The 26,372-nt window shown below is 37.4% G+C and overlaps 1 protein-coding gene across 3 annotated transcripts in view; it reads left to right on the plus strand.

The window, feature by feature from the left end:
• Positions 1–26,372, plus strand: part of PCMTD1 (protein-L-isoaspartate (D-aspartate) O-methyltransferase domain containing 1) — a 46,961-nt gene that overhangs the window by 7,249 nt on the left and 13,340 nt on the right. For all 3 annotated transcript variants that reach the window (XM_066181479.1, XM_066181498.1, XM_066181488.1), the window contains exons 2-3: positions 11,132–11,558; positions 15,520–15,622. In XM_066181479.1, the coding sequence (XP_066037576.1) occupies positions 11,252–11,558; positions 15,520–15,622 (410 nt within the window). In that variant the 5' untranslated portion in view covers positions 11,132–11,251. The remainder of the gene's footprint in view (positions 1–11,131; positions 11,559–15,519; positions 15,623–26,372) is intronic.

The following is a 26,372-nucleotide window of genomic DNA, read 5'->3' on the forward strand; positions in this document are numbered from 1 at the left end:
AGGCATTATTGGGGTTAGAAGGTCAGTGAAATTGGAAGGACACAGAAAAATCGAGCTGCTGAGTTTCTTTGACTTCTGCTGAGCTGACATCTGCAGTATTATAAAATCCCATAGGCCTTAGTCTCTCGTTATTTGCTTCAGTTAATTATGCATTCATCATGACTAAGACTCATTACTGCCAAGTTTCCTGAGATTCTGTGATGTTTTCTGAAGTAATTCAGTTGTCAGAAAAAGTCAGTGTAAAATTGGACTTCTCAGTTCTGGCATGCTCTGGATAAACGTGTTGTCCATGATATAATTACATCAGGCAGTGTGAGTGTAGCAGCCTCTTGTGTTGTATCTGTAAACTACACTTCTGTCAGGTGCTTCAAACCATGTGCTTTGTATGACTGCAAAAAACCTGATACAATAACGTTGTGGGAATGATAATTATCTTGAGCTGTGCAAGTGCACAGCTGCTATATAGGCAATGACAAAAGATTCTCAAGTTCCATTTCTTCCTTAAGTATTTGCATGAATATCTTGGAATGCTCCAAGCTTTCACAAATGCTCCAAATCATTTCCAGACAACATCTGTCATTGTTGGTACTGTAAGTAAATTATAACTTTGGAGCCACATTTGCAATAGTACTTTATTCATCCCTGAAGACAAAACCAGTAATTCAGAAACATTTTCAAGTTTAAAATGTGCTTGTGTATTTTGGTTTGTGCTTTTAAAGAAGGCCTGTAAGGAGTTTTGTTCTAGTACTTCTAGTTTTTAGTTTAGGTTTCCATGGCTCAGGTACAGTGAGTTACACACAGAATCACAAGGTTGGATGAGACCTTCAAGATCTTTGAGTCCAACACAGCCCTAACACCTCAACCAAACCATGGCACTGAGTGCCACATCCAGTCCTTTTTTAAATACATTCAGGGATGGTGACTCCGCCACCTCCCCAGGCAGGCCATTCCAGTACTTTGTCACTCTTTCTGTAAAAAACCTTTTTCCTAATATCCAACCTATATTTACCTTGGCACAGCTTAAGACTGTCCTCTCATTCTGTCAGTTGCTGCCAGTTGTGAGGCTAAGCACATGTTCTCAGTAGCAAACAAACACATGTATTCAGCATGTATATATTTAATTTGCCACCACACCAACACTGGCGACAGCACTAATGCAAGCACAAACAGCACCAATAGCCTCATCCTGTTACTCTTTCTGGATGGCCAAGCTGAATGTCTGCAAACACATACGTGTTGTGTATATATTATGAATCTTCCCAGTTACTGGGTTTAGGCACTCATTCTACCCTGGAGCTTTTTGGCCTGTTTATGCCCCATTGCCTCTTACACACATGCACATGCTCAGCTGCCAATCCCAAACACCACAGATTTCTCCAGCAGCTCACCTTGGACCCTTCCTTGTTCATCCAGCAGCCAACTCTCTCGGCTGCCTTACTCAGGCAGTGTGTCCTGTCCCAGTTCCAAGGCCACTCTGCTGGTTTGCTGGCCAGCCCAGCTTGGTGGATTACACCTGGACCTGCAGAAGCTCATGCCCTGCTTTGCTGGCACTACAGACCCACCAGCCCTTGTTACCTGTGGTCTGACTTCATGTCTTGTAGTTGGACATGGGAACCCAACAGAGGCCCAAGAAAGAGTTGCAAGATATTAACAGTCCAACAGGATAGGCAGGACACAGCTGGACACACATACTGACATGCAGCCTGCTCACAGGTGACCTGTCCCTCTTGTCACCATAGCCCTGGCTTTCCCAGGCTTGTTTCTCCTCTAGTCACCATGATTTTTTCCTTTTCCCCACCTCTGGTTCCTCCCCCAAGCATCCCCTCACAGGACTTCTGCCATCCCCAAGTCCCTTTCCCCTGCACTCCACGATAACTTTTGCAGCTCTGTAACTGTCACACCTTTGGATCTGAGAAATGCCTTGGAGATAGACGGTGGTGGTGGGAGTGTGGACAGAGCTGGTGGTAGCCTGGGTCAGGGTATTCATGTGTGCTTCCCCCACTGGCAAGTGCACCCGTGCTCCTTTGTGTGCAGAACAGTTTTCTGTCACATAACACAGCAAGGTTAACTTTGGTATATGCAAGCAAGTAATCTGTTTAATCATTTGCAAGCCTTGTAGAAAATTTAAGGTAGAAGGTACTGGCTGGCCACAGAGGTATAAATTAGTGATACTATTACAAAAGCAATACTTTGAAAGATTACCTCAAAGCAGGGAGAATAATATTTGCATGAATCTTTGTGAAACAGACTTTGATAGCAGTATTAATGCTGTAACCTTTTACATTGTAAACTAAAGTGTTGATTTTACTTTTTTCCCCCGGATGACTAGAGACCTTTTGGCAGAATTTTAATAGAGATTTAGTTCGTACTTGATTTGTATGTTTTGAAAGTTTTGATAAATCATCACTTTCTTTTGGTTAGAACCATGAAAGGAATGTTGATCTCTGTTTTATATAAAGTAAACACTGAAAATCTTAAGTAATAGAGATTCATGGACAAAGTCACATCATTTTAGGTTGTGCTGTTCATGGATTTATGATGTGTGTGGAGACTGAGACATATTATGATATAGATCCTTAGAGTCTAAAGCTTTTGGGTATGCAGGATTTGGGGATTAAAAAGAAGAAAGTGGGGTAGATATCCACTGCTTTCTTTGAGAAGATAAAACTAACTCAGTGTGCAAGTGTTAGCGAATAAGTTATATTTGAAAAAAATCGTGATTCCAGTGTGATGCTTCTGGAAGATTGCATCAGTGAAAGAATTTTGTTTCATGGTTCTGAGGAAGAGAAGCAGGAAACAGGAGTAGACTTTACTCATTCTTCCCTCTTGAGAATTATAGTATAAGAATGTTATTTTATAATAAAAATGTATTTATAATAAAATAACTTCCCAAAACACACTGTTGTATTGCACTGTACTGTTTTAAGAATCAATCAGAAAATAATTGGGACTTATTTTTTCCTTAAATTGTATTTATTTAGCATCTCATAAGAAGAGGATGCATAATAAATAAAAGTTAAGATTCTGGCACTTGAAAGTAAACATCATGATAATACAATATTTAAGTTACTTGTGCTGTGATTATTGTGTGTTATTTTGAAGCATTTAGATAAACTTCAGAAGAATAGGAACCCACGTATTTTAGTATACTTGGAGGTTGGTAAAGTTGGTTGATGTTTTTGGTTTTTAATTCAGCCAATTTTTCTTTTTTTGGGAGGGGGTGTTTTTTTTTGTTGTTTTTGTTTGTTTGTTTGTTTATTGTTGGGTTGAGTTTTGGTTTTTTTCTGTTTTGTGATTTTGGGGTGGGGTTTTTTGTGTGGGTTGTTTTTTTTTTTTTTTTTTTTTTTTTTTTTTTTTTTTTTTTTTTTTTGTGGAGACTGAAGTAAATGCATAGCTCCAAGATGAGGTTTCAAGTGTCAGGAATGCAACTATCTTCTATTTTTACACTTGACCTCATTTCTATTTTCTTTTGCTAAAGGCAACAGGCGTATGTTCTGTTGCTGCTAGAAGTGAGTTATTTAAATAACTTGAAATGTTTATGTGCAGTAAGTTTATGAACTTTAGTATTGGCTGAAATAGTGAAAATTATGTCATGGGCCACATTTTGCTGAGTCAAAGTTACATGAAGTGTGACTTTTTTCTGCTTAAGAACTATAACTTTTATGGTAAAAAGTTCGGAAAATATGTTTCAGTTCTTGTATAAAACCTGCTTTGTACTTCGTTGTAAAAGAAGATTCTTCCTCCCCATCCCCCAGTTGTTACTGGTTACTCTTTTAAGGTTACTCCAAGTAAAGGAGCATGATTTTTGTGTTCCGGTTGCCCAAACTAAATTATTAACCATCTTCTTTCATGAAGAGAAACAAGTTTTGTTCTAAAAGTGTTGACTATTTCACTTGTTCTTTATATATTTAGGTATCTTAGATGGAAAGTGATCGCAACTTTACAATTTGCGGAAGTGTTTGTGTCACTTCTATGCCTTTTGCCTTTTCAGGCTAAACAGAATTAGATCTACCAGAACCAGTTCTTTTTACACATCACTCTGCAGCTCTTCTGATTCTTAACGTTTACCTGTTTACGTTTTATGGCTTACATGAACCTGCTTGAAATGAATACTCTCTGTTAAATACCCTTCCACAACGCTGTGTACTGTGGCAATGAGTTTTGCAGCCTGGTCACTCTGTAGCTCACTAATTTGTGAAATATGTGCACAGGCAGCAGTTTCTCATGTGCCAAACAGGTGCATGAGACAGGCTCAGTGAATATCAGACATCTGTATGTATGAAACAACATTGATTCATCTCTCTTGTGGAGTCCTGATATTTTAGGCAGTGAACAAACTGCTGTTGTCTGGTACCTCCTGTTTCTGTGGGTCTGTTAGGCCCTAGAGAGCAGCTTTTCATTTTCCCCCCTTCTGTCTGCAATAAAGCTCTTCGGCTAGTTTATACTGGACAAACTAAAAATAGCTGTGGCCTGGGAATAGATGAAGCTGTAAGCACACCTCTTAGGAGCTGAGACCTTTACAAAATGTGCTAGAAGAGGACTGACAGGTTCTGTCGTGGGCACTAGTATCAGAGGAAGGTTAGGGGATCTTCTGCATGTTAGACATTGGGTTAAACTGATATCCTTTGATTAGATCTTTAATGGAACTTTGAAAGGTCACTAAGTCATCTTAGGCTCCCCAGAGATGAGAGCATTTTTTGCATTCTCTTACAACTAAGCAACAGGAAATGTTTTGGACTGTTGTGGGTAGAGAAGCAATATTAATTATTTTGAAGTCTGAATTGATGGTATACTACATGGTGCTCAGAATCAGGGCTGGGCTAATGTTCATTCAGCCATAAAAGTATACATACAACCTGTTGAGAGGTAATCACCAGTTTGCCTATAGCAGTTGACGAGTCTGTGTTTGAAGAAGAAACTGCTCCTGAAGCCTGAGAGGCTCAGCTTTTCAAAAATTTTTTGGTTGCCCAGATTTTAAGCAATAAGGAGAGCTAAGTCGGGATGTGGGGTTAAGCTGCACATGAAAGTTTTAGTCCAGGAAGTATGTAGGATTGTTTGCTTTGCTTTGTAATAAAAGGTAATGAATTTTCAAGCCTTTATCAGCGTATCTGAGAACAAATCTGGCATACAGAACTATGTATAGAAAAATGTTCCTTTCAACATTCAGTCCTTGGTATGGTGTGAAGAGGGTAGGTAGAATTTCAGATGAGAAGAACAAATTAAGTACAAGAGACAGCATAGACCAAAAAAGGAATCTCTCCTAGTTCAAATAAGAGAGAAAAACAAACAAACACAAAAACAACTAACAAAATTTTATGTTGTTTTATTATATATTTTACTCAAGTTCCTGTGAACTGTCTCAATATATATATATAAAAAGTTCAATAGCTACTCAGCAACTTAGTCCAAAATTATGCCCTTGTGTAGCTACCAAGGTTAAATTCATTTGATCATGTGCTTATGCTTGTCACTGCTCATACGTTTGTGGAGTTCCATAAGTCTCAATAGCTCTTTAGAGGTAAATGCAGTACCATGTCTGCTGTTCAGCATGTTCAGGTGAAGGGAGGTGGAGGAAGTGAGAGCAGGCATATACCTGGAATCTTGTGTAAACAGCTGTTGAAAGCTCAAACAGGAAGATCAGGGCTTAAGCTTACATCAGACTTTACAAACATTTTCTGCCCAAGTAGGTCAATGCAATTCAGGTTAAGTCAGTAGTTGTAGCTGTTTACATTCATTTGACTTAACACTAATCCTGGAGTCTATTTTTTGTTCCATTGCTATATTGCAAAGAACTTCGAAGTATGCTCTGTGGAGTGCACTGCACTGGAGCTGACTGTACTTGGTTTTGTACTTGTGTCTATTTAACTTGAAGAGCTTCTTGCAGTGACCCACTGAACAGCAGTTTAGGAGTGAATGTTTTGAAGTAAGATTAGTTTAGAGTATAGACTTCAAAAAGTGCAGTCTTCTCGGTAGTGTTTTCCTTAATGCACCAAGTAGCGTCGTCATGTATCCTAAAAACAACAGGTCGCCTTCTTTCATAGCTGCTTGGAGTGACAAAACAAATAGCTGTGGAAGGGAAGGTAGTTCTAGTGGTGGGGTTTCCAAAGCACTTACACTTTTTGCTGCCTTTAGTATCAGTTTAGCAGCAAGGCATAGGTGTAAAAATTTTTAAAAAATGTTTATGAAGACTTCATTCCAAAATACCTCTGTGTCCCATATTTTATTTTTAATTTTGTGGTCACCTATTACAGTTACTGTGAGCACATTCTTCATGTTTTGGTTTTCTCTAGGCTTTGCTGAGTAAAAGTAATATTAGAATTATTCTTTGCCTTTCAGATCCTAATCAATCATACTGTTTGTTTGAAAGCCCCTGCTGAAATCATAAGCTCAGCTTTGCAGTTTTGAGGTTTAATTTCCTTGTGTGAGTCACTTTTATAATACTTGGGAGAAAAAGGGAGGCTAAACTGAAAATGGAGTCCTGTGGTTGTAGGAGTCATTGGATGGGATGACAGGCAGAACACGATCTTGAGTTCGTAACAGCTGCTGGGATGTCATGTATTGAGCGCTGTCAGAAAGGAATAGGTCTGATACTTGACTGGTAGCCTGGGGAGCTTTAAATCTCTGCTGATTAGAGCTATGTTGCTGATGTTTGCCATGAGTAAACTGAAACTTAAATTGGCTGAAGTGTTTCAGGCCTGTGTGGGCATTCACGGTTAATTCCATTCTATTGCCAGTCACAGAATATTCCTTTTCGGGGAGACCGAACCGTGGAATCCTAATATTTATATGCAGCTCAGTGACTTGTTGTTGTCTTCTCCCTCTCAAAGGGGTGAGGGAGGATTCACCAAGCAACGTTGTATTCTATGTATCAGTTTAAAGTAATGTATCATGTAACAGTGTGTCTTTTTCGGAGTGCAGCTACAGCCTTTCTAAGATCCCAGTCAGCCTCTCCAGTAGAGAAACTGCTTGAGAAGAATTCAGGCAGCAGTTCAAGCTCACACATCCACCACACACGTTGCAAGGCTAGCTCAGCAGAGAGGCAGAAGGCTCCCAGCCCCAATTCAGCGTCCAGCAAGCGTTTATTCCGTGTGCCGAAGGTGAAATGCGGGGCCAAAGAGAGAGACCATGTGGTTTCTCTCAGTTATATAGTGTCTTAGATTCGTGGGTGGTACAAAGGGGGCAGGGCAGGGGGCAAGTGACCTTAGGGAAGAGAGGAACTGGACACCAGGCTCCATAGCCAATGGGGAAACAAGGAAAAGGGATACCATGTAGGGGGTGATTTGCAAAATCCAAAGAGAAGATTGCACAATGTTTGCAAGGAGTCATGGGGGTGAAGCCTTTTGTCACAACTGGGAGGGGTATCTTCACTTTTCCAGGGCAAGGCAGTTGGAAATTCCTTTAATGCACAAGAGACTCCACAGTATCACACTCCTGATTCAGTGTCATGTTTCTCCAAGCTGATGTGTTGGTGAAAATAGTTGTGGAAGTCTGTAAATATGGCTGATTCCATGTATTACTCTATTTTCTATTTTCCATTCTTTGAAACAAAATAAGGATCAAGTTAGTCAGCTCAAGTGGCTTGTATTTCTGAGTAGTTACCTATATGGAGTCAGGTTATGTCAGTATTACAAGATACTGAATTTTGAGATACTTGACATTGTATGCATGTAGCAATGTCATTGAGGTTTTGTCTGGCAAATTAATACTGCTAGCACAGTATTTAAACTGTATTTAAGAGAGTGTGCAAGTCCTTAGTGGCCCAGGAAATTAACTTGAAGTGCAAATACATTTGTAGAAATTCTGAAACATACAAAACTTGTATCACTGTAAAAGCTGGCAAAAAAGAACTTGGTCAAGGTCAACCTTATACCTTGTTACTAACTTCTCAGCTAAGAGTTTTGCATATCTTATAAATTCGTGAAGAATTAAAATGTGCTCAAATTTTCATCACTTCTTAGCCACATAGCTAAGGTATTTAAGGTATTTCACTGAAAGTGGTTACAGGTTAGGTCAGAAACAGGTCAGAGGTGGTCTTATATAGTTGTGTGGATTGTTATGAAGATTGTAAAGTCTGTTTCCATTTAATTTTTATTGTGAATATAAGAAACTTCAAGGTAGGGTTCCAACTTCTGAAAATAAATTCGTGAGTAGTGCGAAATGAGAAATGAAGATTGTTTTAATTGCAGTTGGTTTTACTAAGTGTATTAACTGTTTTATCAAGACTGTATTGGAATTTTAACTCCTACACTGTAATTTCTGTTGGCTTCTGTATTCCAGAGATTCCTAAGCCTAAAAGCAATAGCTGCATTTTGTTAACTTGACAAACCTTAACCTTTCTTGTGAAGTTGCTATACCTCTTGGTGTTATAGGCATCAGAATGCTGCTTGTGCTCTTTGTGAACTGCATGAGTTTCAGTTTTAATATCAGGGAGCTTCACAGGATGTTTTTGCTGAGCATTCAGCTATGTAGAAACTTTTATCATATTATGCTCTGTTGTTTTCATCTTGATCCTGGGTCAACTGTCACAAGGAAGATTTGACTAACTTGCGCTTTTCTCCAGATGTGCTAAAATGTCTTCTGAGATGTTTTCTTTTGTGTGTTTAAAATGTCTATCACCTCTGCTAGTAGTAGTAGTTTTACTTCATAAGTAAAAGTTAAAGCATAAAAGCATTGGAGCAAAGTGAACTGTCAAAAAGTATTTCTCTGCAGTACAAGAGGCCACTTCTCATGAAAAGATCTATTTCTTTCACTTTCTAGGGCATTTTTTGTTTTTGAACAAAAATAATTTCCATTTGAGCAGCATTTTTGCCTACCTGTAGCTGTAGAGCGCAGAGTAGAGCACTAATGAAAGCAAACCAAAACAAGATACCTAAAAAGCAAACACCATCACTGTCAATTACCTAATGTTACCTTCTTCAGACAGGGGCAGTGTATCCAGAATGAGATGTAGCCTTCAGCTGCACTGCCAAATAGCCACTTTTTTGCTGTGTCTCATTCTTGAGTCTCCATTTCTCCTCTCCCCTTCTTACCGCAGTGTCACAGTGTCGACCCCACCAATCTTCTTGCCTTTGAGATTGTGTGTGATAACCGTTTATTGAAGCTGAGACACTTGGTGGGTGTCATCAGTAGAAAATCTTGTAATATTGCAATAACTTCAGCCGTCATATAACGCCAAGAATACAGAATTACCAGATACCTAAAATAATTGTTTCAATTTTGTGAGTGCTGAAAATTAGAAAAAAATGTTATTTACAGGAAATAAACGTTATGTGAAAGGAGTGAAAACCCTTGTTGATGGAAATTCTAGAGCTTTGTGTTTTCCCATCCGCGGGCTCTGCTCGTTTTCCGACGCCCTGCTGATGGCTAGCCCGAGTTCTCCATCTGCTGGTGTGAGGGGGTGCGTGCACCCCACAGGACGTGCTGAAAGCGGCATTCCGATTTCCAAATGTAGCAGCTGAATTTAGTCTTTAGGAAACTCGGTACTTATCTTTGTGGTTTTATTAAAATTTATTAATTAAATTAAAATTTAATTTTTTAAATTACATTAAAATTTAATTTAAATTTATTTCCAAATATATCTCAAGATAATAGTGAACTTTTCTGTATGAACGAAGGCAGAAACTATTGCTTTAGTCACTGTGGATTATTTAACTTAAGTATCATCATTTGATTCTTTGAACCTTCAGGTGTGGTGCAAGTGCATACAAAGAAGGCTGGAATATTTTTATAAACTATACTTAAAAAAAAAAAAAAGGTCTCAGGTTTCAAATTTTCTAAGTTGTCCTGTAGTTTTTTCACAAGTAAAAAGATATATTCCTGTGAAGTTGGACACACACTAAAGTGTTTAGAAGTCTGGTTTTTCTACTTTAATCAAAGGTTTTGTTGCTGGATAATTGCATGTGATGACTTCTTACCTCTTTCTGTTCCTGAATGTCAGTGGGAATTGGTTTTCCTTCAGAGGGAAGCACACAGCTGAATGGTGAGCAGTCATCATTTCACCTCTGATTTGCCAGAGCTTTAACAGCCCTGAGCATTCCATCCCCAGTTTATATACTGGTCATAACACCCTATGGTGTGGAATATCCCTTTGGCCAGTTCAGGTCAGCTGTCCTGGTCATGCTTCTCCCTTTTTGTATGCCTGCTCACTGCAGAGTGTAGGAAATGGAAAAGTCCTTGGCTTAGTGTAAAAGCTACTGAGCAATAACTAAAACTTTAGTGTTCTATCAGCATTATTCTGATACTCACTCTTTACTTTATTCACCAAGAAGTGGTGCATTAAACTTCCTGGATTTTTGTCTCCTAGTCTTCTGTTGCTATTTTACTGGTAACTCATGCAATATTAAAAATGTTAGCATCTGGATTTTGAGTTTAGTAATTCCTAATGAAGTAACTGAAGATGAAATACAGATCTGAAGGAATTATTTTGAAGTTAATATGACTTATTGCTGTGTTCTGTCTAGCATTATGTTTATGAGCAGGCCAACTGTTAAGAATTTCTAGGTCCTTCAGGAGTTTTTATTCCTCTAGTGAATATGGCAGGCATTAGGAGGTGCTCAGATACTTTTTGGGCTTTCTTGTTTTGATTCCAGAAGAGAGCAGTGTGCCATCGTATCTGCACTAGTTTCAGCTCAAAAGTGAACATCTGAAAAGCATCTCCTGCACATCATCCATTACTGGGCTTTGTTTCCCCCCATGGGATGATCTTAGAGCATGGAAACCAATTTTCTTTCAAAATTAGCTAAGTTTGTACATGGTCCAGCTGCTGTTGGACACTTGGTTCTCAGGATGGGACTAGAGCTCACCCAAGGGCAGTTGCTGTCCCATCCATGCCCCCTCAAATATATAATATGAGTGGTGGGTTCTTAGCACTGTAGTGTTTGCAGTGTCTAGCAAGTCACGCAGCATTAGGGTTTGCATAATGTAGACAGCCCATGTTGATGTATTAAGGTGATGTTACTCAGCTCTGAGTTAAAATCTGAGGGGCAGAATTTTGATTGAATACTAGATGTCCTGGCTCTTAGTTTTGCTTCATAAGGTTACCTAGTACTGACAATATTTCATCACCTGCCTAATAGTTGCTAATTTCTTTGTCTTTTGAAACTCAAGTTGTGTAAATGTATCTGTTTTGCAGGATTCACTTGTGATGTCCTTCTGAAAAAACAGCTGAGACTCCGTTACATACATATACTTTTGGGAAAACACTCCTCCTAATGTATTTTGCAAATTAATTGAATTACCACAGAAGTTCAGCATGGGAGGAGCTGTGAGTGCTGGAGAAGACAACGATGACTTAATCGATAACTTGAAAGAAGCTCAGTACATTCGCACCGAGAGTGTGGAGCAAGCCTTCAGAGCGATTGATCGTGGTGATTATTACCTGGAAGGATACAGGGACAATGCTTACAAAGACTTGGCCTGGAAGCATGGAAATATACACTTGTCAGCACCTTGCATTTATTCTGAAGTCATGGAAGCACTGAAACTTCAGCCTGGATTGTCTTTTCTAAATCTGGGTAGTGGAACCGGATACTTGAGTACAATGGTGGGATTAATATTAGGTAATTATTAATATTAGGTGACCTGAATGTTTTTATTCAAATATAGTGGGTTTGCTTATTTTAGAAGAGAATGATAAGCCCTGTAAAACCTTTTTTCTTTCACTTCTTCAACAATGACAGTACCATACATAAGGCTGGCTCTTTGACATGTGTTGTTAAAATATTTTTTATTATCTACAAGCAGTTCACTGGTGCTGTAGTTTGGTGGCATTTCATGGGTGTTTTGGAAGAGGCGTTCTTCCTCTATTCTGTAGTCTAAAATTCTCATTTGAAAGGAAACAATCCTTATTTTTGTTTAAAAGGGAAAGGTAGAGTGGAACAATTTTTCAAGATAATAATTTTCATCTCCATTTGCACTCTCTTTGTGCCTTTACTGTAGGTTACTGCTTTGATCTTCAGTTTGTGGAAAGGAAAATCTAAATTGTAAAGGCTAATTTGTCTTGAAGAAACATAACTGAAAAATAAATCTGTATCAGTATGCAAACAGTTATTTTAAAATACATTTAATCAATTTTTTAGTGAGAAAATTTTGGGATATAGACTGATGAGACCTTTCAATCAGGTCTGTAGGTTTTCAGAAGAATTTTAACACACTAGCACTGTGGTTTTTCTTGTTTTCAAATACATTTCCTATATGAAAAAAGATGGAACTAAATATTGTTGCCTAAATTAAATTTTAAAACCTGGGGAGAAAAATGGATTAAACCTCCTCATGCCCAGCATTTAGATTACAGAGCACATGCACCAACAACTGATTTTTTTTGCAAATTATTTTATTTCATAAAACAGCTGTACCTATTTTAATGTGGTTTTTTGTAGATACAGTTGTCTTCAGCATATTACATGCAGTTTTTCTTTGGTTGCAAAAATCTTGTTGACAGGTAATTTACAGATTTTGCTTACATTTATTTATATATAAAACTAAGGTGTCACGAGTCGGCTTGTTCATTTTCAATTAATTTAGTTACTTTTTGTCATCAGTTCTTATTTATTGGAAGGAAGAAATTATGGCCAATAGTGCGTAACAAACATAATTTGTTGGTATCTGCAGTATCTTTTGTTCTAATTAATACTAATAAATGAGTTTCCACTGTCTTGTGGAAACAGGAATTATGGTTATTTACAGGTAAAAATAAGGTAAAGCTATTTGCTCTCAGAGTGCTTATTTTCTCTGGGAGTGTTTCTAGTTGAGAGTAGATAATTTAAATAGGATTGTAATATTTTAAGTTCGCTATTAATTAGTAAATGTAGTGGCTTTTTTTTCCTCTAAAATGTTTCTTCAGGGTAGTGACTAATGGTACTTGTTTATTTCTGCATTGTGGAAAGCTTTGCTACTTCATTATTCTTTCTTAATTTCTATGTTAAAAAAAGAAATTTGTGTTTATTGCACTTGATTCTGTATATATTGCATTTGTATCTCTGTACTGAACCAATTTCAAGTGGCTGTTGAACGCTCCTGGGTTTGACCTCTCCACATCAAGCAGAATTCCCATCCTTCAGAATAGTATATGCAGACTTGAGGGAATTAAACAGGAAAAGACTTGTCTTCTACAAGAGGGTGAGGTTGGCTGTCAGCCCCTGAGGAGCACAGTTATCCTGCAGATGTTCTCAAAAAGGTAGCTCAGGTGCTGATAGTCCCTAGCAGGGCTTGAACAGCCTGGAGCAGCAGCTGCCCAGCTATGTACAGAGGTTGACTTTCCAGGTTTTTGGAGTGCTGTACCCTGTCACCAAAGTCTTAGTGTTGTAATGTGTTAAGTTCTAGGCTAAGACATAGAAGGTATAAATGCAGTTTATGTGCCTTCATTTACTTACTATACTCCTGATAAAACTGGATACATGTAACAATTCTACTTTAGTGTTTGTTTTAAACCAGGGAACAGTTGCTTTAATAAAGAAACAGATGTAATTTTCTGACAAATGAATCATGTTAATTTTTAAAAGCTCACTTTCTTTTTTTCAAGCCAATTTCAGTGGACATTGCAGAGAGGAGCAGAATCATGTGGGTTTTGACAGCAGTTGGGTATCTTTCAATTTGACAATGTAGTGAGTAATGGTTCTGCCACATTGGCAGTATCAAAATGACTAGGTTAAATTATGAAATAATCTGAAATTGATGATCAGTTCTAAGTATAGTAATATACTAAGAAGACTGCACACCAATACACAGGGATTAAATTAACTGTTGCTGATACTGTTAAAATGTAAACTAAGTTCAGACTAGGTGGTGGAATTGCTATCTCATTATGCTGAAAGAGGCCAGCTGATTTCAGAGTAGTGGAGATGTTGTTTTCACATTTTTAGAATAGCTGACTCTGCTTACATGTCCAGCAGTGACTTCCCCAATGAAAGAAGAGAACACGTTTCTCATCTTTCCATTTAAATTACGCATATTGTGGTGTATCATGATGTGGTAGTGTTCTACATTCATAGTTTTAATTTCAGATTGTTGGAGCAACTGACACTTGCAGGATGTTTTAGTTGTTTTCAAAGTTAGGTACTTGTAGGAATGTACATGTGAATTTTTGGACAGATGATGTTTATGCATTTTTAATTTACTTTAAATTATGAGGTTAAAGGGATTGTGGTTAATTTTTAGGTAAAGAAAATGTACTTTGAATGCTGCTGTATGCTGTAGAGCTGTTAGAAACATCATAGCCTATTATGATACAAGAGAATATTAAACAAACTGCTGGAAAGGGATTGCCTATGCCAATGCTTTTCTTAAAGTGACCAATAATGAAATGAATTTGCAATAAAAATTAATGTCAGCAGGAGGTAAATGTTTTCACGAGTTCTAAGAACATCTGTTGGATGATAACTACCTCTTGCTTGCAGTCAATGAGGTCTTACAAGCACTGCTGGTGCTGCTGCTAGTGGATTGCTTTTATTTTACTTTTTTATGTTAAGAGTTGCAGTTATTGATCAAGTTAATGGTATATAGCTATATGCTGTATTTTTGTTGCAGTAACCTCTCTTATTAACCCTAGGTCTGTTTTGTTAATCTGTGTCCTAGAAAAGACAAATTGAATTCTGTTTCACTGGCGTAACATCATGGAGCTAAATATTTAGGAAAGATTTAGAATGCAGTAGAGGATATAAATATAAGTTTTGTCCAATCTTATTGATGTTTACTTTCCCTCTTCCCCTTCCCTCTCCCTTTTCCAGTTCTATGCTCCAATGACTAAAGACCCTGGGCTATGAGTGCATGTTAAATTTAGAATCCTTACAGCAAATGTGACTGTCTGATTCACATTCCTTCCTGATGTGGCTAATCCTCATAATACTGTCTCATGATTTCTTCTTGTTCCTGAAATATAGCATTAACTTTTGGCACACAGTTTAACTTGAAATTGTCCTTGAATTTGATCTCAGGAAGGCAATGCAGTTGAGATGGGATCGTGATGAGTGAACATAATGTGTGGGCAATTTCACTGTTCTAGGTGGAAATTAGTTATTATATATAACTATATTAGGAACAAATTTCTGATTTTACAACCTGCAAAATGGAAGAGCATATGTGGCTAAAGGATATAATCTCCAGTCTCTAAATTGTCAAAAGATGCGAAGTTTGCCATAAGAAAGCTTCAAAATCTAAATATCAAAATACAGACTGAATTATAATTTTTATTTGTTGTTTTCCAGGTAAGTAATGTTTTGAAAAAGAATTTGCTCAGACTGACTTCAGTGTAGTCAACTTATTTTCTGCATGCCTACAAAGAAAATTCATTCTGTAATTGTTTGTTGTAGTTCTGTCCCTGTTCTTTTATTTAACCTTTAGCCTTTTACCTGCCTCTTTAAGCACTGGTAGTGCAGATGCAAAAAATAACTTTGTCTAGCACTGTTTGGAGTTTTCTGTTTTACGTGTTTTTCGTGTTTTTATGCTATAGTGGTGTTCCATGTAGTTTTGCTATGCTTAGAAAAGGAACATCACAAAAATGCACCATGCTGTTTTTATTTACAGGACCTTTTGGGATAAATCATGGAATAGAGCTTCATTCAGATGTGGTAGAATACGCCAAGGAAAAGTTGGAAAGCTTCATAAAATACAGTGATAGCTTTGATAAGTAAGTATCTAATTGTCTGGCTTGCTTTGCAATAACATTTTTGGTTTTAAACTCAGCGTGTCATTGCTTATGAGCTTAGGGAGGGGAGAAGAATGGCATCACGCCACCAAAACCTAAAACTTCCGGTTTGTGTCTCTATGTCATGAGGTAAGTTGAGGCTTAAGAAAGCACTCTTTGGAAATATGGGAGTATTTCTGCTGTGCAGTGCTTAGCAGAGTGGATTTCCCTGCATTTTGGCGATATGTATACATACACAGGCACATGTGTGTATGTGCACGTACATGCATATGTGCATTTAGGAGAGTGACATGATACGTGAGTGTCTTTGCATGTATAGAGCAATTTTTATCCATTAAGTCAGTTTTACTATGTAATTTTATGTCATGTTTCTGTACAGTATTAACTATTTTCTAATCTACCCTTGTTGATCTGGACATGACTAATTGTTTTCTGATTGCCTTCATGTTTATTTCCTGAAGACATGGACTTAAAAAGTAGTCATCTATGCTTGTAGCACTACTCATCTTTACTTCTGGGTATAACTCTGGGTTCCAGAGCTCTGAACCTGATTGTTTCTACCCACTTAACAATTGTTTATTATTTTAAGTTGGTCTGTAAGAGTACTGGGCATCTCTGCCTTTGTGGAAGGGAAGGTTCTGGCTAGGGCTGTTCTTCCTAAAGACTTCTTTCCTTGCAGGCAATAAATTCTCCAAAAGTGATTATAAGGCAACTTCTGGAAATGCAGAAAAGAAAATTCTTGCTGTCCTTTTACCTGTGTAATGTGCTTTATAACTGCTATGTTCTTGATTCTGTTGGCTGGAGCTCTATCCACTTTTTCCCATACCCCAAACTTCAGGGGCTTATGTCTGACCACAAGCCTTTCTCTTCAATCTCCTAAGTAACAGAGGAGTATCATTCTAATGTTACCTGTGTCTGAAGTCAATTTTGTATTTCTGACACTGGCTAGATTGTTAGTACTATGTTAGCCCAGTAAAATAAGTAAAATCATGTAGGAGAATATGCATATCTTTAATTACTATTGTCTTAATTTTAATACAAGCATTTATGTTGGCTGAGGTTGATCTAGTGAGCAGCTTTATGATGCAATTTATATCTTAAAAAAATGTGTGTGAAATATGGTCACTTGTGATCACCACTAATCACATTAATGGCTCTGTTAAGTTAGATATACCTGCTAGCTAGTGAATCCGACACATACCTGTACTTGTGCATTACTGTAGGTGTCTGTACAAAACATACAAAAGCTGGCTTTGATTGGAATGTTTTTCCAATCAGGTGATAAGTTCACGTGTAGAAGTGAAAGGAAATTTGGGTAGTAATGAAGTTTTGTCATTATTGAAACAAAATTTGATTAGGATAGTTTAGTAAATGAATAACATAACACTGGGGGGGTTGGTTACACTTTAAAACATGCAAGAACTTGAGACAAACAAAACAAAACTGTTCAGCATGATGTAAGCAAATGTCAGTGTTATATGTATTCCAAGGAAATGCAACTCTCTTCACCAATGTAACAAAAATTATGCTTTTGTGAAAGTGCTTTTTGATACAAATTTGCTTGTATTAGCTGCAGTGCAGCTGATGCATTAATGGTTGCCTGGTTGGATTTTGTGGTTCGGGGGGAATTTCCAAGTTGTCTGCATAGCTGATTCTGGCTGACTGCTTTCTTTGTTAATAGTCTGTATTTTAATGTAGTTAATGAAGATGATGTGTGGGTTTTTTTCTGTGGTAGGGTTCTTTTGTATTTGTTTTTACTGTAAATATTAAAATCATAGCTTGAATTTTAAGCTGACTCTCAAAATAATGTTCTCTGACTCAGTAAGTCTGGTTTTGCTTCTTGTTTCAGTAACTTCTTCCTGCTTCTTCATTTATAAGTGAAAAGATTTTTACCCAGAGTTACAGGACTGCAGCATCTGAACTTAACTACTGCTTTGGTCTGCTTAGTATTTGGCTGAAAGACCACCCAGGGAGGAGATGTGTGGTATCTGTCTGTTGCTGAGCACTGGTGTACTCCAAGCAGGAGTCCTCACTGTTTGAAAATAAATTGCATGGCAGACTGGTATGAACGATGTTAATTGTCTTAGTGAATGTGTGTATGAAAAATAACTTTCACTTTATCAGCAGCCTCTAACAAGGTGCCCAGGGGACATAAGGAGCACAGGGACCAAGATGTGTGTTCCTGGCAATAATGGAGTTATATAAATGGGAAATTCAGTTAAGCTTTGCTTTGCCACTTCCCTCTATTCTTTCTTTAGTGTATTAAGTTCTGCAGTCTGATCTGAATGTTCTAAGCATTCTGCTTTTGAAGCAAAAACCGTGACTTGAAAATTATGGGTAGGTACTTGGAGAACTTCAGCATGGATCATAAATAAACACTTTGTAACTTTTTTCCTTTGCTTGGAGTAATAGGCCATTGGTTTTGCATCTGACTTTTGTGTGGAGTTGGGTCATGATGGTTTAGGTGGGTTCTTGCTTAATAAAACAAGATGGAATATTGTTTTGATGCCCTTTGGATGGGTGAATGTTGCAGTGCTGTGTGATACAGTTTAACTTGCTTTTTTTGATTCGTGATAGTAATGTTCTTGAAGTACATTTGAAAGTTTACTTTTCTATGATTCAGGTAAGGTACTTCACCAGAGACCCGACAGTATATAAAATTAGCATGTCCAGAAGGATTTGATACTCTCTGTCAGCCTAAAGGCAGGCTTCTCTATCTGATAGCTGGTCTTATCTCAGTTTTTGCCTCTGGAACTGTTCATTAGAAGAAGATCTCTCAGATACCTGTTCCAAATAATTTCAGTAATTACTTGTATCTGTATCCATATCCCACCAATCTATAAAAACAGTTTTCCTCTAAATGGAGGTGGAGTTGTGCATTCTGAAAGATCAAATGCTGCCTTGATTTACTTGATGTATGTTTGCCAGTAAAAGCAAAGGAGAAGTTCTTTCTTGAAAACATCTGAAAGTGTCATGACGGTTGAGGTACAAAGATTTTAGGTATAGACTAAATTATTTGGGTCTGAGATATATGTAAGGCTCTCTTTCATTCTTGAAACCTTCAGAGAATGCATGCCAATTAAGGGGAAAAGAATCGTTCCTTAAGAAGGCTCTATCTAAAACACGTGTGTTCAAATACCAGGCCCCGCTTCACCTGTTTATTGAAGGGGAATGTGTTGTCTTTTCTGCTCCCATTCAACTTCTAGACCTAGAATATCCAGCTTGGAGAGAGAGCCACAGGGCAAGGCTAGGTTGCCCATCTTCTAGCACCCTATCAAAACCCAAACCTGGGTAAGCTGGTGAAGTCCCTGCTGTGAAAGAAAATCACCAACCCTTCTCAGGATCAAAAGAATCCACTTCAATGGTAAGTGACAAGAACCCTAGTACTAATTCTGGGATAACTGTTATGGGTGGAACTTCTTCCTGAAGTTGTGTAGTAGATTGTGTTGGCATTATAGAACAGTAAAGAACATCTTCCAGCAGAGTATTTTTCTTCATTGAAATGTAAGGCTACTGGTAGGACTATAAGGCTCACTTTTTAGATTTAATTAGATTTGAAAGGCGAGTCCCTGGTGTACACACAAAGGAAAATAGAGCTCCTTTCTGGTCAGCTGGCTAGCGATTGCAGTAAATATCTAAGCAGGAAAAGCAAGCTGTCTCCAAAACTTACTGATGGCTTTCTCAGTTTAAATCTTACTGATAACTTAATTCCAGGTAGTGTAAATAGTGCTTACTCAGTGGTGAGTGAATTCTTGTTGAGATTTAATCTAATCAGAGCAACACAGGCAGTGGGAATCTTGATGCCAGAGGTTATGTTAAACAAAAAGGGAAGAAAAACGGGTTTGAAGCATAGCCTTTTTTTTTTATTTAGAGGTATGAGGGAAATACTACTTCATTCTTTACCTTGTAAACCAGAAGGTTCCAAAGACAATTAAATCTACTCATACCTGGGGAGGAGCTAAACCTGCATTTTCTAAGTATTTGATAGTAACAAAAATAGATATTCTTGCCCATAGATCAACAAATAAAATACCTTTAAAAAAAAAATCCCGTGGTGGACACTGCCTTTGGAAATCTTTTATGTCTACAAGCGATGACAATACTTGGTGTATGGCTCCCATAAAAGCTATTGTTTCACAAAAATCCGCAGTAGAAAATACAACTTGCAACCTATAAAATCATTTTCTGCTTCACTAAAAATAGTAAGAAAATACTTCTCTAGTTTTTGGTAACAGACAAATCTTTCTCTTGACATTTTCCATGGGTATCGTAGGACCTTGACAGTAAACTGAAATGACAAATTTTTTCTTGCTTCCCTATGTCCGTTCATTTTTCTTAAGATTCTCTGTGGAATTGCTAAAATGTATTCCTTCAGTATTACTTTTATTTTTACTACTAAAGTTTAGATATAATGTAATGAAGTTATATTATTCAGGTTAAATTTTGTAAATCCATGTTGAAGGAAGAGTGTCATGAATCATAAGTATTTTTAAGAGCCGGTGTTTGGCTTTTTCTTCAGAAGTGATTGAATAATGTGCTTTGGTCCACCCAATGAAACGGATGAGAATATCAAAAATCATGGACAAGATAGCTAAGAAGCAAGACAGTTTTATTCAGAGATGGAAAAATGACAGGTTACAAGTAAGGTAGAGATACAGATTTCCCACCATCCCTATAGCATTGCCTGGAAGCTGAAAAAATGTTCAGGACTGTAGTGACAGAAGTGTTGAAAAGAAATTTTGCCAGCATCATTTTTGGTTATTACTGTAATGCTGATTAAAAAATTACTGTTGGTAGTTGGATGTAAGGGACTTTAAATGAAGTCTTCAGTGAGAGCTTTTCAAAAATTTAATATTTTAATTTGTTTTCTAGTATTTCTAGTATATATGCAAAAGGTATCAACAGTACTAGTAGGTGAAAAGTGTGTAACTTTTCAGCAAAGCATGCTAGAAATACATAAATATGCATTTATAAAGGAACCAAAGAGTAGTTCAGAGAGCTTGGAAAAATAATTAAATGTGATGAAATGAACAATGGAGAAAGAACTGGAGAAAAGGTGGAAAGAGCTTGCCATCTTGCCCTGATACAGCCCTACTTCATAGGAAAAGAATTAAGACTCTAAAAATTGTTTACCTTTATATCTGACTGGCGTTAACTCTAAAGCACTTTCACAGTCAAGTGAAATGAGAGACACTAATGAGTCATAGAAATCAAAAATTATTTCATTAATCTGTTGCATGTTCTTGTGGCATGTTACATGACATAAAGCTGTATGAATATTCACCTTCATCTGTTGTTTTCAAAGCAGAAAGGTCTTAAAACCTGAAAAATCTATTTAATGATTTGAAAACTTCTTCAAAGTTTCTTTCAGTGAATACATTAGTGTTTAAACACTAGGTTCTAGGAATGCTTGGAGTAAGATTATTGATTTAGGAAATTCTCTTGTGATATAATGGAAGCTCTGAGATTGTATTCTTAATGCAACTGCACAAAGAAGCCACACCATTCTAGATTAAATGATGTGTAGCTTTTCAGTCTGTTTTTAAGACAGCGTGGGAACTCATTTTACCACTTTTGGAGTTTGTTTCTCTTCACCAGCAAATGTCCCAGAACTGGTGCGGGTTTTGTTTCCTTCTTTCCTCTCTTCTTCCACAATCCTGAAGAGTCCATTTTTAGAAAGTATGGCCAGCAGTATATTAGAACTAGGACGAAAGTACATTAGTATAGGACAAAAGTAAGTGTTACTTCCTCATCACAGTAAGGAAATGTTTAATGTTTTATCACATATTTTCAGACTCTACACATTTTGCAGATTCATTTCAGTGTCTGGTTATTAATGTATTTGATGGTTTAAGGGTAGTTTGATATAAAGCTAATTCTATGAGTTCTTATGCTGGATTTACTCTTCTGTTTTGAAATATTTATTAAGATATGTTGTGTTTTGGGTTTTCTTCCCACCCCCCCCCCCCCCCAGACTTGTGTGAAATTCTTAATTCTTTCTTCTAATGTCGTGTCACTGTAGTTCACATGACAAATGTTAACAACTTGCCAACCTTTTCTTTTGCATTATTAAAGTTGAACGGTAGTCCTTTGTGCCCCAAATTTAAATAAATTTAAATAAATTTCCAATTGAAAGGGAAGTGCTTAAAACAGTTTGATGGTAATGAACATAAATTCAGGCTTTTTAGAGCTTTGAGTTGACCAACTAAAGGAAATATGTGTGGATAGGAAAAAAGCATACTAAATTCATGCTGACATGGATTTTCTTTCTTTATGGCTGTGAACAGTAAGCTGAGAGATGGGAGTGTGGTTAGTAATTATGGGGATAGACAGAAGTGTACTGTCAGATGATGTTTTGATGTGAATGTAGTAGTTGAGAGGTGTAAAATGTAGCTACAGTGGTGCTGGTTTTAAGAACTAAATAATTCTTCTCTTAGCAAAAACAGTTTTAAGTGTTTTGCCAGTATTGCCTTTTTAAATCTTATAACATGTTTTACTGTTTCCTTCAGATGCAAATCTGTGGATGCTGTCAGGGCTTTTTTTTCCTTCAAATTACTTGATATTTTTCTCTAATTTTATTGACCTTGTTCTTTTTTTAGAAAAAAAATCAATTCTATTTGCCACTTAAAATAACAAAAAAGGAGACAATTCATACCTCTTTGCACCTAGTTTCATATTCACAATACATCAGCATAACATCCTGCATACATGGAGGTTGTATAGGTAGGGGAGCTTAGCCCAACAAGTGACCTGTAGATATTCAGAGCTAGAAGTAATTAAAGGTATAGGGTTCATGTGTGGGTATCAAACTAGGACCAATTGTAAAAAATCCCGGCTACTAGGGTGGGTTAGTGCTATATTCTCCTGCTTCTTTAATTAGTATTTTGCTATGACACATATGCTAGATTGGTGGATATGGATACAAGAGCAACAAACTTAACCTTAGGTCTTTACTGTAAATGTTTTAAATGGTTGTATATTTTATTACAGTAGTGATACTTTGCTATGATGCTATCTATAGGGAATCTAACTTAAGAACATGGGCAGTTACAATCTATTACTTGATAATTTTCTTAAGTTTCTACAGCAAAGACAAAAACTCACTTTAAATTCTACAGGTTGTTTTTTTTCTTAATTTAGCTGGAAGAAAAGCACATCGGCCATGCTGAGTACAACTTTGAAATGCCCATCCCATGCAAAAGTCTTACATGCTTGAAACTGCTTGGTTATCCTGGGCCGTTGCTACATGTGATTTGTGTGTGCTTAAATTTATTCTGTGGCAAGTGTTTGTTTAAACAGAGATTTTCTATTGCCATGTTATCTGTAATGGGAACTCTTAATTTCTGTGTTCTTGGCTGTTGGTTCTCTTGTAATCAAGATAGCAGATTCAACTGAAGAACCTGAAGTGACTAAACTTTTCCAGACAGTTCAAGCACTTTCTTCCCTTCTTTTTATCTGATGTGTGAAATAGGATTTTTTCATGTTATCAATATGATGCTCTGTAAAGCCACCCTTGTCACATGGTAGAGGTGAACAAACTTTAAAGAACACTTGGCAATTCTTAGTTCCATTTCAGTTTGGAAATAAACAAAATATTTAAGTGAAATATTAGTTATTTTTGATAGTTATATTACATGTTTGTCGATACTGCATGTTAAAGCAATAAACAACTTTATTTTCATCAATATTAATAAAAGGTAGCTCCGCATAACACAAAATGAAGTGTAATATCTGGTCTGTTTTGATACCCCAGATGCAACAGGAATAAAAGAAAGTCTTTTGGATGTAAGGACAATTAGTACTAAAAGAATTGGGGTTTGATTGTTTTAAAATGGAACTTGACCTAATATGGTTAATACTACTTTCCTAACATGTTTGTGATGCCTGGTATTCTTAATATTGAATACTTCTTTGTATTTGCAGAACCTTTGTATTTAAGTTTTAAATAATTTCCTGATCAATTGATGGTGTCTCATATACTTGAGTAAAACCAATCTAAACTTTACTTTTTTTTGAAAATTACTTAGGAAAGTTAGCTGAAAGAATTTTTAGAATTATACTTTAGTCTGTGTTTAAAGGTCATCTCATATTACTAGATTGGATAAATGCAAGAAAATGGTGCATGCCTTTATCAGCTCTTTCTGATTCAGAGGTGTGTGCATAATGGAAATCATCTTAAGATTCATAGATCTGGGAAAGAGTCTTGTCACTTAACTAATGAGATCCATGTTTCATGGGAGTGTGAAGGAGCAAGATTCACTGTTCTACAACTTAACTAGTCCACAAAAAGTCCATGGCGCTCTACTAAGGAGGAAAGCAGTATGCTTTTCTTGTATTTCAAGTATATTTGCTATGAATCACTGTTCATACCCTAACACATGAAGCAGTTATTTCTGAATAATTTCCTGAGAAGCCCAAATGAAGAAGGATTGGCTTTTAAACAGGCATGTTGCTGTTACCAGACACAGTTTATCACCTTTTCTTCCCATTTCTTCTACCTACTTCTGCCTTTCTGCATAAGAGGGAACTACATGTGGCAGTTCATGAACTAGCAGCACACCAGCAGCTAGCACGTTAATTCAGGCCAGCTGGGGGTGAGTGTGGCATGGCCAGATGAGCTGATTAGACCTCGTTTTTCATCTGACATGGATTAAAGAGGTGTCTTCAGAAATTGCATGTAACCTAGTCTGTAAAGTGTTTAGTTTTGCTGTGGGGAATGAGTCTGTCAGGAAGACTATGTGTTGAATGACTGGGTTGAACCTAGCTGAAAAACTATGTGGGGGAAGAAGGTATTTTTTGAAGTAAATGGAATAATAAATGAACAGCTGTTTTGGTCACGTCTTCACAAAACTCTGCTGGAGGGAGCACAGTCCAGACAATTTAAAGTACCTATAGACAGAGTTGGTCTCTAGTGCTTTAACCCATCTTATTCTTACAAGTGTATTAAGAATTTGCTTTTGTGTCTTTGCACTTTGTTCCCTTCTGGTTGCAAGCTACAGAGCTAAATGATAAATTAACTTCAGCTTTTACTATATTAGTAAAGACTACAGTGGATTTTTGTCCTCAGCTCATGCATAGAGTATTTTGTGTCTGGGGAATGTTTCATGGGGTTTTGTTGTGTCTTGTATTCCTTAGACAGTTTGGTGTTCCTCCTTGTTTTAAGAGGGTGTGACTACTGTATTCATGAGTTTTTAGGGTAGTTTCTAGTACAGGAAACGGGATTGTCTGGTAATAAATTTGGTAGGTTTTAGAGGCGCATTTGGAGAAGATGAGAAGTTGTGAAAGCTGTGGGGGCAGGCAGGCAGGGAGGCCATCTTCATTTTTCTGAATCTAACCAGGGGCTCTGTCAAGATTTAAAACTGCATTTTGGAAAAGTACCATATTCATTCTCTCCCTGCCTCCTCCCTGTTGGGTTAACCGGAGCCGCAGGAGAAGAGCCTCATGCTATCATGGTCAGCAAATCTCGTTTATTTCAGGTAGCATACACACATTTATATCTTCTATAATCAGCTCATACATATTGCAAAAGTTAAGCTTAGGATTGGTGCTCAGACTAAAAGTCAGCTACGCCTCTTTCTACATTCTTTTGTAGTTACATTGTTTGAGTAAGTTTTAGTTTAACCAGGCTTCTCCCTCTTATCTTTCAGCTACAAGGTCTTGTTATTGTATAGCAGCTGTGCTCAAGGACATAGAAGCTTACTGCCTTGCTGGTTTTCATGAGAGTTCCTGTGTGCTCAGCAAAACTCTCTCATGTCTGCGTGACCTTTTGCAGCTAGCCAGTTATCCATCACACTCTCCACACTTCCCCCGTTTTCTTTTACTGCTATCATTGTCATCTTAAAATTATCAAACATTGACAATACCATACGCTGCAAACATTGCAACACACAAGGCAAAACTAAAAGCAAAACAACAATTACAAGCAAAATCACAAGCACTACTTGTATCAAATGTTTTAACCAGCCTGTAATGTGCGCTGAAGTTGCATGAAAAGTTCACTCAGTCGGGGGTTGTTAACTTCTTTGAGACTTGCGTCTTCAATTCTGGAGACAACTCCCACTACATAAAGTGAGTCAGAAACTACATTAACAGGTTCTTGGAAGGTTTGAAAAGCCCATATAACTGCCAATAGTTCTAACGTCTGGAGATTGTCCTGTGGGCTTGCTGGAATCACATGATGATGCTACTGGCCTGCCTTGTTCCAAGTAGCTGCTGCTCGGCGGGAGCGCTTTCCTGCATCAGTAAAAACTGTAATTGCGTGTGGAATAGGTTGGTCTTCTCTCAAAGGTTTAGTAATTAATTGCCATTCTCCTAGCCAGTGCAATAATTTCGGTTTAAGAGGGCCTGTTGTAACAAAACTCGGTGCTTGTAGTAATGCCTCTGCCAATTCTGCGGAGTTAAGCAGAAACCAGTCCAGGGACGCTTTTTCCATAGGTAGATGTATCACACTAGGTTCCTTGCCACTTAGCTCTATTGTGCGTAATCGGCCTTTCATAATTAGCAAGGCAAGTTTTTCAATTTTTTGTGTAATTGTTTTTCTTTGCTGTAAGGGAGGGCTAATCCATTCCAGGACCCCCAAGTCCTCCATATTTCCTGGTCTCTCCCCCGTTTTCTTTTTCTGCGTAATGGCTCCTAGAAGGTGATCTTTGTTATTCCAAATAGTCAGTGAAACAGAAAGGGATGGATCGTATCTGGTGACAAAGCCATTGGCAACACACCACAAAATACTTTG

This window comes from Chamaea fasciata, unplaced genomic scaffold, assembly GCF_029207755.1.
Source record: "Chamaea fasciata isolate MVZ Bird 193981 ecotype frontalis unplaced genomic scaffold, bChaFas1.0.hap1 SCAF_1, whole genome shotgun sequence".
In the NCBI taxonomy this organism is placed as follows: domain Eukaryota; kingdom Metazoa; phylum Chordata; class Aves; order Passeriformes; family Sylviidae; genus Chamaea; species Chamaea fasciata.